We start from the raw sequence: 18030 nt of genomic DNA, 5'->3' as shown, positions 1-18030 counted from the left end.
CAACCAGGATGGGCGGAAACGATATCCGAAACTCCTGGATTTCTCTGCCACTTTCACTACTACCTCTGATCTATTGCCAGGACTTCTTTCTCCTATCTGACTGACCCGCGTGGATCTGTTCTCGGAATTTAGGCCCAGAATCCCGAAGCTCCCCATTTGAGAGCAAGGCAAGATCCATCAACGACTACAATGAAGCTATCAGGACTGGAGCAGTTACGGAACGACGAGGAACAAACTCTCCGTCAGTCGACACGAGTCAACAACACCCCAATCACGAAGGATATAACTTTACGAACTGAAAAGCCATGAGGCCATCCATATAAAAGTCAGCTCCCACTTTATTGACACATAATCTCTGAGGCCACCCTTCTCTCAGACATCACCAGCCTCTCTTTCGTCGTCGAGAGCTCGTATCATCCACCATGTTCACTCAGTTCGCCGCCCTCGCGGCCTTTGTCGGCTTCGCCGCCGCCCAGCAAGTTGGCAAAGAGACGACCGAAACCCATCCCAAGATGACATGGCAAAAGTGTACCGCCGGTGGCTCGTGCAGCAACGTGAACGGCGAGGTCACCATCGACGCCAACTGGCGCTGGGTGCACGACAAGAACGGCTACACCAACTGCTACAATGGCAACGCATGGAACACGACGATTTGCAAGGACGGCAAGTCGTGTGCGTCCAACTGCGCTATTGATGGCGCTTCGTACGCGTCGACGTATGGTGCTTCGACCAGCGGTAATGCGCTGACGTTGAAGTTTGTACAAAAGGGGGATTACTGTGAGTTATCTCCATCTTAAGCCTAAGTAACTTCTAAAGTTGGCCCCCTTACTGACTACGTATGGACGACAGCCACCAACATTGGTTCTCGTCTGTACATGATGAACGGCGCCAGCAAGTATCAGATGTACACTCTTCTCGGCAACGAGTTCACATTTGACGTGGACGTCTCCAAGCTTGGGTAAGCTCACCTCATTCTCCCTGTCTTTACAAGGCGCATCGCCAACTACACATATCGGAGATCAAATGCTGATGATGGCTGACTATCATGACAGCTGCGGTCTCAACGGTGCCTTGTACTTCGTCTCCATGGACGAGGACGGTGGTCTGTCCAAGTACTCCGGCAACAAGGCCGGCGCCAAATACGGCACCGGATATTGCGATGCCCAATGCCCGCGCGACTTGAAGTTCATCAATGGCGAGGCCAACGTAGGCGAATGGAAGGAGTCCACCAACGATCCCAACGCCGGCGTGGGCAAGTACGGCTCTTGCTGCACTGAGATGGATATCTGGTACGTTACTAGTCTTTCCCCTTCCTCTCTTCCACCTCAAACCCCCCTTCCTCCATTACCGCCACCACCATCCATCACCGCTAGCTTCTCCGGTATAAGCTAACAACCCAAAAGGGAAGCAAACTCAATCTCCACAGCCTTCACCCCCCACCCCTGCACCACCACCGGCCAACATCGATGCGAAGGTGACGCCTGCGGCGGCACTTACTCGGACGACCGCTACTCCGGCACCTGCGACCCGGACGGGTGCGACTTCAACTCCTACCGGCAAGGCGTGCGCGACTTCTACGGGCCCGGCATGACCGTAGACACTACGAAAAAATTCACCGTCGTAACCCAGTTCATCAAGGGCTCTTCGGGCGAGCTCTCCGAAATCAAGCGCTTCTACGTGCAAAACGGCAAGGTGATCGCCAACAGCGAGTCCACCATCGACGGCAACCCGGGCAACTCGCTCACGCCGGACTTCTGCGAGAAGCAAAAGGTGGCGTTCAGCGACGCGGACATTTTCGCCAACAAGGGCGGGTTCGCGCAGTTCAGCGCGGCGATTGCCAAGCCTATGGTTTTGGTCATGAGCCTGTGGGATGATCACTATGCGAACATGTTGTGGTTAGATTCGACTTTCCCGGTCGATGCGGACCCGGAGGCGCCGGGCAAGGGCAGGGGAAGCTGTGAGACTAGCTCGGGGGTGCCGGCGGAGATTGAGAGTGCGCAGGCTAATAATCAGGTTGTTTATTGTGAGTTATTTCATCCCCACGTTCTTTCATCATATGATTCCCGTTTATGTGGTGGATGATGGTTGACATTTGCACTTTACAAATAACAGCGAACATCAAGTTCGGTTCTATCGGTTCGACTTTTAAACAACCTTGAGGGGGTCTGATACAGAGGCAGTATCCGCTACGAAGGCCCTGCAGCGGCATTGTCTGAGATGAGAGTGTATGGAATGGACTGTTACGGTGGTGTTCCTAAAATGGTAAATTCTCATTAGGCCTAGAGGGATTGTTGGAAATAGAGAACGTTGCCTATCTAGATAGATGGAACAGAGACAGGTCAAGAGAATAAGGGGATGAAGGTGTCCTATGTACATACAACAATTTGAAACCATCAAAGTCTTTTATTATTTTTCTTTTCTTGTGATTCCCTCTCTGTCTTTTCCATGTTTCCCATGTTGTTATGTTTGATGGATTCCATTGTTTGTCAATACTGAGAAGCCTTTCGGCTTTGGCCGCGGTGGTGTTACTTCCGCAGCATTCATCAACGTTAAGAGTATCATCTGGGACTCTGATACAAATGGTTGGTTCTAAGTTTCTCGTCTTTAACAGTGTATAGGGGCAGAAATCCCGGCGAAAAGTAGGAAGTAACTTGAACGTGTTTAAATGAACGTATGAGAAAACCGGGGATATTAAAAGAGGTTTACGTACATACGACAGCACTTCATATTCTTTTCGAAGTCTTCTCCATGCTGTCTTACTCAGGTGTTCACTCCTTTTCCCTCTCCGTGTCCCTGTTACCTTAACCCGAGACCGTTCTTCATCAGCTTTCGGAAACAGTCGGCTTTAATATCTGCTTTCAGTACCATTCATCTCGGTCTAACCGAACTTACCTAGAATTCAATGTTCACGTTCAAAACATGACCGAATCTCATGTTGGAAAAGCCTCGGGTTTTCCGGTACCGTGATGGTCTGGAGAACCAGTTGCCATCGGCTCTTGTCCAAATGTGTTTGAACGTGCAGTATGTGGCAATTTGCCAGCACCCTTAACAAGTCCACCGAGGTCTTCGACGTAGAGATGATGGACGCCAAGGATCCTTTTTTGTTTTTCAGGGTCCGTAGTGGTGGTGGTGATCGTAATGGTGGGTTGCATTTGAGCTAAGAGGACCCTGAGACAACAAGATTATTTTTCTGACATCGTCATTCTGGAAAGTCAGCCTCAGAAGGGTGTGTGTGTGCCCTAGGAGAATTCTTGTAGTGCACATGCGCCGCCATTGCTGCTGCGTTCGATGATGCAAGAAGCAAGGCAAGGTTGGCAGGTTGCAATTGTTGGATGGTAGTGGCAGCTTTTTGACAAAGATCATTGACTAACTGATTGTCACCCATACTATATGTAGATCTGTTAGGAGAGTAACATAAACGAGACCAAAACTCGTTGTCCCTGCGGAAAGAAGCTTCAAGTGTACATGTACATACGCATGCATTGAAGCATGAATTGGGAAAGCAGTACAGATAAGCGTCAGAAAAAGCTCGGCAGCAAAGAAGGAAGTTGCGACATGTTGGTACCCCGAAGTCGTTGGATGACTGCTGTGGTGTAATTGTTCAGTTCCTTTCCGTGAGATCTGATTGGTCGGACTCTCATATCGGGAACCTTGACGGCCAGAGCTGTAATGCTCTTTCCTGCCAGACCTCATGCCCTGAATGATTCCTGCATTTTTCATTCTCATTCTCGCGAGTCTTGGTGATGCCTGACTTGGAAGGAGGAAGGACAACGGATTCTTCTGAACATCGTGGGGCAAGCACATGTCAAGAAATGCAAGCGTCGCAGCCAAGCGGTTCCCCGTTCCAGGGATGAAGCGGGATGGCAGCTACAGTTGTAGGCCGTAACGGGCATCACGCTTGCAGGCACTCTCGCACTGAGGGTTCGCTGAAAGCGGCAAGGCCGTTGCGCTCCTCGGTCGTTTTCACCGAGCAGGGCGACGGAGAAAAGCATGTGTTTTTCGGGTGGCTTCGGAAATGGGCAGACATGCAGACCTGGTATGAATTTCCTGGGACTGAATGGGACTGCAAATAGAATGGAATACAGTATGGAGTTGATGCGATTGGCCTTTCCTTTCGAGAGTTTTCCAAGGTTTTCGATTCGTTGTTGATAACGTTCGATACCGACACAATGGTGGACAAACAGTGGCTGCAGCCGCCCGCAGAAAACCGTTATCGGTCAGAGGAATACAAAAAGATAACGAGCTCTTGTATTGTTCGTTTTCGGGGATGGTGCATCATTGACGTTGTCCTTCCTCTCTATCTCATCTACTATGGATATGGATGATACTGTAATATAAATACACCTTGCTCGTGTACCTATTCTTGCAACAAAACACGCCTCTGGACGGATATTAAGGACAAGCACAAGATTGTGGATGGGACCATCCGCTGCGACATTGCATACAATTCGAGGCGCAATCTCAGCACTGGATCCTGTCGCCATCGCATCCATCACATCCAAGCGCATTTGGCCCGAGGTGGTCCCTCGAGTTTGCGACCGGACTGCGAGCCGCCTAAGCCCTAACGGCGAGCCTCATAGGTATTAAAAAAGTTACATTTCGCACCGAGGCATTGGCATTCCAACTCTTCAACAACATTTCTTGTACCACTATTTACTATTTACTTGGCGATAGCTACAAGTACTTACCATTCGATGCCCTTGCCCGGAGTTCCTTCCCAGAACGAGGTCATCCAAAGTGGACCCACCTCCCCCTCAAAGCTTAGACAAATCGCAGAAAGAAAAAAAGGTTAGCCGGGGAGCCCGACTGCCACCCATCAAACCCGATCGTAGGAACCCCACGACGGCGGATGGGCAGCCCTATCAGTTCAAGTTCACTTTATCGATATACTTCTTGATCTACCCGCCCGCTACCTCCATCTACCTGTGCAACTCTTTTTGCCTTTCTTGACAATTCCCGTCCTCAACAAGACGAACTGCAATCACCCGACGCTCGTTCAGTCCTCTCTTATCTCACTGCTCCCGTCGACGACGACAAAGAGCGCATCTCGGCTTAAGGTCGTCTGGACGTCGATCTCGAACCGAGAGGGGCCAAAGTCATTTCCTCCTTTGCGCCGCTTGCGGTTCCCGAGGGGAGAAGAAGACCACAGAGAGACACTCTGCTGAGCTGACTGTTCTCCGAAATTCCATCTCGCCAAACACTATCGAAGAATCCTCTCTGCAGACATGGCCGAACTACAGCAACAAGCAAATGGCAGTGTGCCAGAGTCCCATCACCACCAGAATGGCAGCACCGAGACCGCTCCCCTCATCCAGGACAAAGATGCCTCCGCTCCTCCGCAGAGCGCAGAGTCGCCCTCGGTATCCAAGGAGCTCTATCCCATGAGCAATTGGAAGTACGACACCTTCCTGTGGACCATGTCCTTCCTGGTCGATACCTTCTTCCGTGAAGTCCATCCCCGCGGTTCTTGGAAGGTGCCTCGCAACGGCCCTGTTCTCTTCGTCGCCGCACCACACGCAAACCAGGTGAGTGCTCGTGCTCTTGATCCGTGACGTCAAGCACCCCGGGCCCCATTGGCTGACTTCTGCCGTCTGATCTGCAGTTCGTAGACGCCCTTGTGCTACAACGCACCCTGCGAAATGAGGCCAAACGCCGCGTCTCCCTCCTTATCGCGCAAAAGTCCGTCAAGGGCTTCATCGGCTGGGCCTCTCGCCAGGTCGGCTCTGTCCCCGTCGGCAGACCCCAAGATTCGGCCAAGCCTGGTGAGGGCACCATCTATCTTCCCGACCCCATCGACGACCCGACCCTCATCCGCGGCGTCGGCACCAACTTCGAGAAACAAGCTGAAGTGGGCGGAATCATCTTCCTTCCCTCTATCAAGGGAACCAGCGGCTCGAACGCCGAGATCACTGAAATCAATGGACCTGAGGAAATCCGCGTTAAGCGCCCCTTCAACTCCCAACTCCCCTTGAAACAACTCACCGGACGCGACGATATCGATGACCGCGGCGAGTTCCAGAACAAGGAGGTCAAGGGAATCAAGGACGGCTACAAGGGTACAAAGTTCAAGATCGCACCGCATATTGATCAAAGTAAGGTTTATCAAGCCGTGTTTGATAGGCTCAAGAACGGTGGCTGCGTTGGCATTTTCCCCGAAGGAGGTAGCCACGACCGCAGCGATCTGCTGCCCTTGAAGGCAGGTGTTGCTATTATGGCCCTGGGAACGCTGGCAGAAGCCCCTAACTGCGGCCTCAAGATTGTGCCGGTTGGCATGAACTACTTCCACCCTCACAAGTTCCGGTCAAGGGCTGTCCTGGAATTTGGCGCTCCTTTCGAGGTGCCCAAGGAGCTGGTCGAGATGTACGGCATGAGGGATAAGCGACGTGCTGCCATTGGCAAGCTGCTGGACATGGTTCATCAAAGCCTGAGCGCCGTCACTGTTTCGGCACCGGACTATGACACCTTGATGGTTATCCAGGCGGCAAGACGCCTGTACAATCCCGCCGGCAAGAAGCTGCCTCTACCTATCGTGGTAGAGCTAAACCGTCGTCTCGCTCTGGGATACGACAAGTACAAAGATGATCCTCGCATCGTTGAGCTGCAAAAGTCGGTCGCCGAGTACAACAAACAGCTTCGATACCTGAACATCCGCGACCACCAAGTACAGTACGCAAAGCTGTCGTGGCCCAAGGTTGTTGTTACTTTCTTCTACCGTGTCGCCAAGCTGCTGTTGTTGTCGGCCGGTGTACTCCCGGGCTTGATTCTCTTTGCCCCTGTTTTTATTGCTACCAAGCGCATCAGTCACCAGAAGGCCAAGGAGGCGCTTGCTGGTTCGACAGTCAAGATCCAAGGAAAGGACGTGATTGCAACCTGGAAGATGCTTGTCTCGCTGGCTGTTGCACCCGTTTTGTATAATCTATACACATGCATACTGGCCTACCTGGTGGGCAAGCATCGGCTCTGGGGGTATGTGCCTGAGTGGGTTCCAATCTGGGCCGTCTATTTCTTTGGCTGGGTCTTCTTCCCTGCCATTACTTTTGCTGCTCTGCGTTTCGGTGAGGTCGGGATGGACATTGTCAAATCCCTACGCCCGCTTGCGTTGTGCATCAACCCAACGTCGAGTTACAGTCTTCAGAGTCTCAAGCAAAGGCGAGAGGAACTCAGTGCACAGGTTACCCACCTCATCAACACGCTCGGACCCGAAATGTTCCCAGATTTTGAACAGATTCGTCTCGTTGCCGCTGACGGCTCAACTCGCGTCCACGCTGACGGTACCGTTTCGCCGACTCAGCCGTTGAAGAGGCGGGACAGTGGCGTATCCTCGCCCGTCATCTCCACGCCCGGCCTTTCCACACCCGGCACCGAAAGTCCGCACGGTATTCGCAGAACCGGTACCACGTCGTCCAGTCGCAACATTCCACGTAACGAGTCGTTTAGCAACATCGGACAGGTGCCCATGTTCGCTACCCGACCACCTAGTCGAAGCCGCAGCCGCAGCAGCAGTGCAGGCGGTGGTGGTGGTAACGTTCAGTTCGGCGGACCGCTTAGTGGATTTCCCGTGGACAGATTCCCGAACCTCAACAGCGAAGAGGGCTTCAACGAGGCGAGCAAGAAGATTCGCGAGGCGATGCGCGAAAGAGGCGAAATGAGGAGGAGGAAGAGTCAGGCGAAGGTGTATACCCTCAGTGATCAGTCGGTGGATGAGGAGGTGGAGGACGAAACATCGACAGGAAGTTCGATGGATGAGGACGGAAAGAAGCACCTGTGAGCAGCAGGGGCTCGGACCGGAGCAAGGATCAGATCATCATTTCTAAAATTTAAGGCTTGGGGTATTCTTACCACTCTATCTTACACCCAGGTTACAGTTTTGGCTTTTTTCTTTTGGTTGTATACCACTTATGGGTCGGGCTTTTCCTTGTTTTGGTCATGGATCGTACGCCTTAGATGTGTACTGACCATGAAAAAGAATTCATAGGGGAACAGCGGATGTAGTATGCCGCAAGTGTGGGCATTAAAAACGGGAGGAAGCGAGCAGCGGAAAAAGGGATATCCAGGTGGACCACAGCAATAGAAAGTATATACATAGATGAAGGAGGGTTTTTGCCCACACATACATTGCCGGCTATTTCCCCTTCTCAGCGTTTTTGGGATCAGTTGGGAGTCTGTATACGGTTTCAGTAGTGAAAATAAATGTGCAATGTATACTTTGCAAGATGACACAGCCGGCCTAATGCATACAGAACTGCTTCCACACACTGAGAACATTCCTCGGGCTCTTGGCTATAATACCTGCCCATACCATTAGAACCCCGGAGCCAAGTCCGCCCACCCGCCCGTGTGCCGTCGTGCCGTCGTCCAGGGTCCCGGATGATCAGCGATCTTATCACTTACACATAACGGTCGGAAGCGGCTCGGCAATAAGAAGAGCGGGAAAACTATTTCATGATCACCCACGTCAATGGAACAGACTCGAGCCGGGGTAGGCAGGGAGACAGGTAGGCAGGTAGGCAAGCAGGCAGGTAGGGCGGTAGGATTCTTGCAGTGTGATAACCCAATCCGATCCGAACAACCTAGCAAATCACGACAAGAGTTGTCAAAAACACACCATCGCGTATCATGAGAAGCTAACGTAACCTGGAAGTGGTTACGCGGCTTTTTGTCTGTGGTCACCACTGGTCTCGGTCTTGGGTTCGGGGTTGCGGTGTTAAGCTGAGCTGAGCCCTTGCTTACACCATCACGAGATTGGTAGGCAGGTCGAGGCAGGTGTTCCTGGTGGTGGTGGTGGTACAGATGCACACACAAAATGCGAGAAGTGCTACAGTAGGTAGATGTAAGCTTATCAGATCGAGGTTCGGTCGGGTCGGGTATTCGGATCTGATAATTCGTGTATAAAAGACAACTTTTCCCCGTTGTCTTCAATTGGCTTTTATCGCCATTGGAAAGTCAGAAGACGATACAAAACACAAAATACAAACTATAAAGACAACGAAACCCCGATTCCTATGACGCAATGCACAGCAATTAGATACGCCCTCAAGTATCTCACTCCGCTATTCAAGCAGACAAAAGTACCTGAGCTGTTACGATTGCCCTACCCCCACTGGTTTCCCGTCAACCTCTCAGCCGCTGTCAACAGCTATCCCGCGCTATTCCAACGCACGCCAAGCAGTCCACACTCAATTGCTCAAGCAATCGCTGAGAAACTGGGGATCACCCCTGAACGCCGGAGGTTAGCGCGGAGGTAAGCGGATTGACGGCCTGGAGACGGGTAGCGCAACGGCACCCGAGGCCATGGCCCCGCCTCCGCCGATGCCGTCTTCTTCCTTATCAGATCCTCATGCCCCGGTTGTCTCCAACAATTCCTCCAGAAACAACAACAAAAGACCTTGGAAACCAACCAAAATGTTCAAATCCCTCCTCAACAGCGCCAAGTCGCTAGCCATTGGCGACTCTGGCTCCAAAGCCAGCAAACCAGAGGACCTGTTCCCGGTGGTCTCGAAGGAAGTAGACGGCGACGACTGCGACCACGAGTGCGCGACATGCACCATCAGTTACCCGCGCACCTTCAAGATCGACGAGGAGGACGAGCTGTACGGGCAGATCAAAGGGTGGGCTACCCACGTGTTGGTCGCTACGGGCAAGACGGACTGGGTGCGCGATGTGGCGGACGAGAAGGGCAGTGTGATGCAGGCTATTGCGGGGGCCAAGGCGCCTGGTAATGGGGTGCGTTTCTCTCTTTCTCCCATACGACTCTCCTTCATTCTTTACATGAAGATAGATACTAACAAAAGACAAAAAAAAAAAAAAAAACAGAAACTGATGCTCTCAGCCTCCAACATGCCCACCCCGCACCAAACAACCTCCTACTCCGAACCCACCACCCTCCTCCTCCTCCCAGCCTTCATCCTAATCGAAAACGTCACGCCAGCCACCGTCCCCTTCCTTTTGGAAAAAATCGTCTCGTCAGCACCGACCAACAACACCCCCCTCACCCCCTTCAGCATCTCCCCCAGTCTCGAAGCTCCCCTGCCCGAAGCCTCCCCAGCCTACATCAAAGAACTCACCACCCGCCCCTGTCCACATCAAGCTCTGATCCTGCTGTGCTCGCAAAAGACCAGAGACGCGCGGTGCGGACAATCTGCCCCGCTGCTGAGGAAGGAACTGCAACGGCATTTGCAGCCGTTGGGGCTGTATAGAGATTTGGATGATGAGAGGCCCGGCGGCGTGGGGATTTACTTTATTAGTCATGTGGGTGGACATAAATACTCGGCCAATATGCTGGTTTATAGAAGGCCGGATGCTTTTGGGTTGGATCATGTTGAGAGGGCGAAAGAAGGAGGGGGGGAATTGAGGCCTAAGAAGCCTGAGGAACTTAAGAGAACCTCAAGGAAAGAAGAGGGTGAGGCTAAAGAGGGGACTGAGGAGGGTAATAAGGCGGAAGTAGAGAAGGAAGACGGTGAAGGTGAAGAGGAAGAGGGTGAGATTGGTGCCGCGCAATGTATCTGGCTGGCAAGAGTCAAGCCGGAGGATTGCGAGGGTATCGTCAAGTTTACCGTGTTGCAGGGCAAGGTTATTAAGCCGCAGAGTCAGCTTAGGGGAGGGTTTGATAGGCAGAGGGGGGTGTTGAGTTGGTGATGTTTCCGCTTGTTTTTTGCTCAGCTAGTTATTTGTTCGCACGTTTACCTCGTCATATCGTGCAATATAAAGATCACGTATAGACTATGGTACCAGCTGGAAGTAGATCTTTTCAGTCCCATGGTTTAGAAGTTAACTACATATCGAGATGGAGAAGTGGGATAAGATCATGAGATGTGGTGCAATTGGAGATGCCGGGTTCAAAGATGGACTCAGATGGCACCGAGAAAGCGCATCTTGATAAATTGAAAGTGGGGTTAAAGTTGGGGAAGCCATCCCCATTCCCCGTCTCCCCGTTACCCATCCAGCCGGTGGCAGGGCAGGCGCAGTTGGGTGCTGCGTGGTAGGCCGTAGTGGCCGCTGAACAAGAGCTGTTGGTTGTGACGGGAAGCCGCATCTTGTCGTGGACTGCGGTCTCGTCGTGGTTGCTTGTCAGCGATGAGATGAGATCCAATGCCAGGAAAAAGAAGCTGAGAAGGAGAGACGAAAGGCTGCCAGGGACTGATTGATTGCCTGGGCAACGGGCCGCCTGGCCTTGGTAAACATTGCTTCGATTGGTCGCCAAGACCACGCTGACATGGATGCTGGAGGAGGGAACTGTGCTGGAGAGTGGAGTCACTTGCTCCATTTTGGGGACGACGGGCAACTACTGGGAAGGAGGCTAGGAGGCTTTCGTCCCTTTTTACTGGTCCCCCGTCGTCCAAAGTGAGCCAAATCAACAAGGTCCCCAAGCAAGGTCCTGTCAAGTCGACTCCGACCTCCATCATTCCAGCAGGTTTTCTGGTTGAAGCTATTCCGCATCCCGACTTTTTGATTCGGGGAGTTTTAGTTTGATCTTCTTTTGTTGTTCAATTGTTTTTTTCTTTCCGAAACCTTGGTGTCGTTGACTGTTTTCTTGGTCAGCGAACCACTGGAGTCTCTGGTTAGTAATTCCCCAAATCGCAACCCTTCACTCCCGTCCACCGCAATTTGAACTGTCTTCTGGGCAAGTCAATTAGTTCTAGGACTCCATACTCCATCCGTTCGGTACCTGAAGTGAGCTGAACTGGGCCTCCCTCCTAATCAGGTGTTTTTGTGCTAGACCGACTACAGTTCGTTCCAAGCTAGAACTAGTCCAGCATCCTTTCACCATCAATTCTCCGCATCTGTCCAGCATTGGCTATCAAGGTTATTTCCATACCTTGACCATTTACACACCTCCATCCCATCCCATCTCCCCCCGTGAATCGATCGCCAGGGGCCGGCCATACCACATCTATACGACGGGTAGTGTACACACCGACCGCGAAATCGCGAAAACAACGTCAACTCCATTTCTCAACAACGACAACCAATTTCCAGTCGTCAAACCCGTGAACAATCCCCGAGACACGTCCGCGTACACGACGACGCCCATCACACCCGCACATCCTCCGCACGGCTCGCACGCCCCCTGCCGATCACCCGGGCCTTTGTTTTGACACAACCAGAGACATTTCCACCGCCTCCAATTCCCTTTTCCCAAAACACTCCTGTCTCAAAGCCAGCAGCTGCCGAGTTCCGCCTCGCCCTCACAGCCTGCTGCCGCCGCCATGCCTCCCGCGGCGGATCTCAACGGCGGCGTTCCTGCCTACCGAACAGGCTCAGGCGACGGCATGCGCGATCGAAACAACAACAATAACAATAACAACAGTGACAACAACGATCTGCCGCCCTTCTTTCCCCTCCAAAACCAGAACCAGATCCAGCCACAACAACGCCCCAAATCCTCCTACCTCCGATCGCTTATGGGCCATAAGAGAAGCAATACTGTCGGAGCTGGTCTAATACAATTGCCCCCTGCCGTCTTCTCGACCGATTTCAACCAGTCTTCCGACCGCAACCGCGACCGCGACCGCGACCGCGATTCCGCTCTATCGTCCTCGGCTACTTCCGTCATCGACCCTCCTGAACTGCTGCGCCCTCCCTCCAAGCTCAATCCCGACCTGGTGGCCCAGCGACACAGTTGCGACATGAACCTGTCCGGATACCAGAGACGTCAACTCGCCGACGCCCTCGGTGAGCTTCAGCCCAACCAATTGGACGACCGGCCACCAAGATCTCCCGAAAAGAAGTCGAACCCCTTTGCGACCATCTCGCTTAAGTCGCCCTTCGGACTCAAGGATTCCAGCAAGGCCTCCAAGAACAAGGGAGAACAATCACCCACCAAGCCCAAGAAGGTCAAATCGGCTGCCAACATCGGCCAGCTTCTAAGGCCAAAGTCAACCAAGAACCTGAGGCAGCAGCAACAAGAGGACGAAGAGAACAGTCGTCGCCGTAACAAGGACAAGGAGAACCGCGCACCAAGTGCCATTGATACCAGCCCACCACCACCCATTTATGCCCAGTTTGCCAGAGGCTCGCCCTTTGCGCCGCCTCCAGGGCTGAGCTCGTCAACGACACCAGTGGCTTCGCCGTCGGACTACAGAGATCCTTTCTGGGACAGCAACAAACCATTGCCAGCTGACCCAGAGCGCCCTGGAACAGGCGGAGGGCGGTCGTCCATAGCTGAGAGCCAACATCTGAAGCCTGATGCGGAAAACCGCGATAGAGATCGAAACAACGGCCGCTCAAAACCACGGCCAAAGTCGTTTCACCAGTACTTTGCGAGTAACAATCAGCAGGACGAGAAGCGTACACCTTCAGACTCGAGCACCGACACTCGCTACAGGCAACCGCAATCTGATAACAATAACCAGTCGTCATCACAGGAAAGACAAGAACGGAGTTGGAAGAGGCAAACGTGGGCCACAGCCAAAAGTTCAGAGCTGGCAGGAGGAAGTCAAGGATCAGACAGGTCAAGCCAACGCCTCAACGTTAAGGGCATGTTTTCCGGCTCCGGTAATGGTGGAGGAAGCAGTAGCTCAGCAGGAGGAGAGCGAAACAAATCAGCAGCAGCGCAATCTGCAAGTATGGAACGGCAGCAAAGCGCCCAGTCCCTACTACAACAACCCATCGATCCCAAGGATATCGACAAGCACCTTGAGGCCATGCTGGACCGGCGCAACATTCCCGAAAATCAGCGGTACAAGATGCGCAATCTCAACGATACCATCAAGTTGGAATTCATCCGGCAGGACTGGGCGGAGATGCGGGCCAAGATGGTAAACCAGAATGCGAGCAACACGTCTCTTGAGAAGGGAGGGAACGCAGGCAGTGTCAATGGTGGTGCCGGATCAGAACGGGAAGATCAGCAGCAGCAGCAATCGTCTTCTTCAAACTCAAAACGGGACGACGGTAACAGCAAGGATAAGGATAAGGATAACGAGAGAACGGGCAGGACGAAGAGGAAAGGATTCGGTTTGTCGCTTGGCAAAGGTGCCGCCACCAAGGCCCAGTCGTCACCCAGCAAGAGTATTGGTCGACACTTCAGGTCCAAGTCCAACGACAGCAGCATGAGCGAGCGACCGTCGTTTGGTGATGTGAACGGTAGCTCTTCCGGAAATGGCGTGGGCGGCTTCCTGGGTATGAAGAGCGGCAAGAGTCAGCAGGTGCCGGCGGACTTTGTGGCTTACCTGCAAAAGGAGCGGAAGCCGGAGCTGGTCGAGGTTGGTAAACTCCACAAGCTTCGGCTGTTGCTGAGGAACGAGACGGTGGCTTGGACGGAGGAGTTTATCAAGCAAGGAGGGATGAAGGAGATTGTGGACTTGCTGCATCGGATCATGGCTGTTGAGTGGAGGTGAGTTTACAGGCATTCCCCTCTGGTGACGGATGAAGAGGTACTGACCATCCAACAGAGAGGAACACGAAGACGCCCTTTTGCACGAAAACCTGCTCTGCCTAAAAGCGCTCTGCACGACCGCTCTGGCGTTACAGTACCTGCACACCATCCACGCCACCTTATTCCCAGCGCTATTACACCTGATCTTCGACCCCGAGAAGAAAGGACCAAGCGAGTTCACAACACGGAACATCATCACCTCGCTTTTGCTCACCTACATCGAGTGTGCCACGCCTCAGGAACGTACCACGAGAGCCCAGACGATCCTGCAATTCTTGCGAGATCCCGAGACGGAAGAGGAGAAAAAGCCTGTCAACTTCATCCTCGAGATGAGGCGCGAGAGGCCATACCGCGTATGGTGCAAGGAGGCCGTGAGCGTGACCAAGGAGGTGTTCTGGATCTTTTTGCACAACATGAATATTGTCTCCTTGCCACCACCAGACGAAGGATCAGGCGGCAAGAATGGCGAACAAAAAGATACCCAGCAGCAACAACAGCTACACCAAGCGGGTATCATCGATCCCTCAGGCTTACCGCGAAATGACACAGAGCCCCAATCAGGGTCAGGAGGCGAAGATTCAGAAACCCCAAATGCCGCCCAGCTAGCCTACATGTCGCGACACTTCCCGCAAGAACGACCGCCCGTGCCCGCGGCCCCCTACGTCGGCGGCGTCGAATGGGACGCGACCAATTACCTCGCCAGCCACCTGGACCTGATGAACGCCATCATCGCTTGCACGGGTCCCACAGCCGCCGAGCGCAACGCTTTGCGCGCACAGCTGCGCATCTCGGGCTGGGAACGTTGTCTGGGCGGCAGCCTGCGCATGTGCAAGGAAAAGTTCTACGGGTCCGTCCACGATGGTTTACGGACCTGGGTCGCGGCCGCGCACGAAGACGGCTGGGACGTGCGGGATGTCCGGTTTGGCCCACCGCCGGAGAGCAGGGGCGTCAGTCCTATGAAGAAGACGCCCGGGAAGAAACCGCGGGAGGAGGCGCCGCCTAAGATTGAGATTCCGAAATTGGACTTTCATATTGGGGGTGCCAATTCTCCTGGTATTGCCGGCGTTAGTCCGGGCGGCCTGGTCGCGGGTGTGGTTGCGAATCTTAACGGCGGGAGATCGCCGATGCCTGTGTCGCCTGCGGTGCGGGCGCCGGATTATTGGCTGTCGTGATTGAGGCTGCTTTTGTGGCGTGGTGTTGGCCATGGCCGCCGTTGCGTTGTCTGAGATGTCCCACAGAAAACGGAAAACACGAGGCATGGTCAGGAATAAGCAAAAAGACAAGGAAATTCTTCTGTTTCACGTTGACGGGGTTACAGTAACAGATCGTGGGGCGGTGGGATCGTGCAGCAAGCGCGGAATCGAGAAATCGGGGAGTCGGGCACCAAGCTTCATTTCACACGGACTGCGGGCCGCAGAAACTCCCAACGGATGTCGGCCGGCGAACGTGGACAACGACGAAACGGCACGGCTCAAGCGGCTGGCTCCAACCGACGAAACGGCTCAAGCGGCGGCGCTGGAGGCTCATTCGTTCGGCGATAGTGCGCCCCCCCGTTCGTAGGACTACCCACGATCATGCAATGCATAATGAAGCTGTGCAGGACGGTGCTAGCCAAAACGGACCACACCAGTACACCACGACTAACTAGCATCCATATCCACCAAACATATGTATTTCCCCTAACGGCCACACATACATGCCCACAACAACCACACACATCATAATCATACCCACTTGTACAAAACTATTGTATAGTTACGTGGATTAGAGGGGTCCACACTTGCAGTCGATCTTTTGCTGATCATTTTATTGTTTGTTGGTGGCTCGAGGGTGGGTAACATCACCCCCGTTTCTGTATCAGTCAGTCAGGACCGACTGACTGACTGAGTTGTTTGTTTAGAGTATTGATTGTTAACACGAAGAAAGGAGAAAGTGTTGGAAGATCAGGAGATCAGGAGATCTAGACGAGTGAATAATCAGACTCAACTGGACTGGACTTGAAAGGACGAAACCGAAATACGGAATGAACTGCAAGAGAAATACGCAGCAGGACAGCAAAGCACAGCAAAACGCAACAACAACACATGACAAGAGAGAGGAGAAGTCAACCAGGCCCATCGATGCACGAAATATGCTTAGGGGTCAGTTTGGCTTCCAGTGAGCCCACTGCCCCGTCGTCTGCTGTCCGCTATGTCACAGCACCACCCCCCACGAATAACCCATCCACTATCGAATCATCGGAGTTTGTCTGTTCCGCTGGGGCCGGCTTCATCAACTGAAGGATGCGGAACCCGAAACTTGAGAAGGGTCGCGTGACTGGTTTTTGGCTTTGGGGGGGGGGGGTTGACTGAAGTGGGTGGTCCGCAACAAAAGGGGGCGGGGGCAGGCTACACACAGCAACAGCAGCAGCAGCATACGGGATAGGGGATACACTCGCCGGAAGAGAGAGAGAGAGAGACGGCGGCAAGACCGGGGGGAGATATGGGCAGAACGAAATGGGTATTCCGGACTGGTGGCACCAGCCTGATTGGCACATTGGCATGAGAACGTTTTCCTCCTCGCCTTTCCCACTTGGTGCTTGGCTGCGTCTTCCTCCCTTTTCTTCCCACATCCTTTTATCGCGTGGTCGTGGTTGGTCAATGGATTGGGCTGGCTGGGTGAGCTTGTCGTCGGATGGTCAGGTCTTGATGAATCAGTCGGTCGGTCGGTTGTCCGGTATCGAAAAACTTTCTCACTACCCTGGCAGGCAGGCATTCGGTTTCCAGGTGTGTGTGTGTGTGTGTATTTCTGCGTCCACCGCCTCGACTCGACGGAGCTCCTGTTATCTGTTATCTGTTAATTGTTGACTGGTCGGCCATAGTGTATCGTGTCAGCACAAAAATAACGGGCAATCGGGAAAGATGGAGAGGAAGCCATGAGGGACGATGAAAAGAAGGAAAGGAAAAGGAAGAGGGAGACCATCTCTTTTTCGAAGAATCCAGAGAGAGTCGTCAGTCAGAACCTACCTAGTCCCGACGACAAGGGAGGAGGAGAAACATCGGGCAACTATCGGAAATCCTTTTTCGAAAATCTTTGTGTTAGTTCGCCGGGTCTCGAGTCCGTGAAGTGAAACCTTACCTTTCCTTTCCTTTCTTCATCCTTCCCCTTCCAGTGTTTGGTGATCCCATGGCCCCCACCTCCATCCTATTCTACCTCCTTTTCTTTTTCTCTGTGTGTCGCTGCCGAGATCATGACCATCCATCCATCCATCCATCCACCTATCCAGCCAGTACTAACTCCTTGGCTTGTGAGTCTGTCTCATTTTTTGTTGTGGTCCTCATCCTCCATTCTCCTCCGCTTCTGGGTCCGGATCTAGCTCGCTCCCCTTTCCCATATCCATGCATGTTCCATACACTACATAATAATCTTTATTTCTTTAATATCGCCATTGATGCCCAACGGGCTGGGGGGAGAAACCAAAATCACAAACATCAATATTGGCTTGGTTGGCCTTGGTGGCCTTGGCGAGAAAAGCAACTACCGACTCACTACTACTCCGTCCCTGGTGTACTCCCTGCTCCCGTGAGTGGACGTTAGTCCCTTTAATGAAATCCCAACACGTTGGGTGAGGGTCGGTCGTCGGATAACGGTCGATGTTTCGCTATTTCTTTCTTTCT

General features: G+C 53.0%; 4 protein-coding genes across 4 annotated transcripts; all 4 read left to right on the top strand.

The window, feature by feature from the left end:
- Positions 1-422: 422 nt before the first annotated feature.
- Positions 423-2894, top strand: SMAC4_07912 (uncharacterized protein; the record flags this gene model as incomplete). Its single annotated transcript, XM_003350547.2, has 5 exons — positions 423-777; positions 850-958; positions 1053-1289; positions 1404-2023; positions 2113-2894. The coding sequence occupies 5 exons, from the start codon at positions 423-425 to the stop codon at positions 2157-2159; spliced, it is 1368 nt and encodes a 455-aa protein (XP_003350595.1). The 3' UTR covers positions 2160-2894.
- A 1357-nt stretch (positions 2895-4251) lies between these two features.
- SMAC4_07913 (uncharacterized protein) lies at positions 4252-8865 on the top strand. Its single transcript, XM_003350548.2, has 2 exons — positions 4252-5525; positions 5603-8865. Exons 1-2 carry the CDS (start codon positions 5226-5228, stop codon positions 7766-7768), a joined length of 2466 nt encoding a protein of 821 aa, XP_003350596.1. The 5' UTR covers positions 4252-5225; the 3' UTR covers positions 7769-8865.
- A 43-nt stretch (positions 8866-8908) lies between these two features.
- On the top strand, positions 8909-11455 carry SMAC4_07914 (uncharacterized protein). Its single transcript, XM_066090713.1, has 2 exons — positions 8909-9723; positions 9814-11455. Exons 1-2 carry the CDS (start codon positions 9292-9294, stop codon positions 10633-10635), a joined length of 1254 nt encoding a protein of 417 aa, XP_065947813.1. The 5' UTR covers positions 8909-9291; the 3' UTR covers positions 10636-11455.
- A 219-nt stretch (positions 11456-11674) lies between these two features.
- Positions 11675-17479, top strand: SMAC4_07915 (uncharacterized protein). The gene is made up of 3 exons (XM_003350550.2): positions 11675-14332; positions 14391-16204; positions 16301-17479. Exons 1-2 carry the CDS (start codon positions 12207-12209, stop codon positions 15544-15546), a joined length of 3282 nt encoding a protein of 1093 aa, XP_003350598.1. The 5' UTR covers positions 11675-12206; the 3' UTR covers positions 15547-16204; positions 16301-17479.
- Positions 17480-18030: the final 551 nt, after the last annotated feature.

Source organism: Sordaria macrospora, chromosome 7, assembly GCF_033870435.1.
Source record: "Sordaria macrospora chromosome 7, complete sequence".
Lineage (NCBI taxonomy): Eukaryota > Fungi > Ascomycota > Sordariomycetes > Sordariales > Sordariaceae > Sordaria > Sordaria macrospora.
Note: the sequence above shows the minus strand (reverse complement) of the source record. Positions and strands in the feature narration are given on the sequence as shown.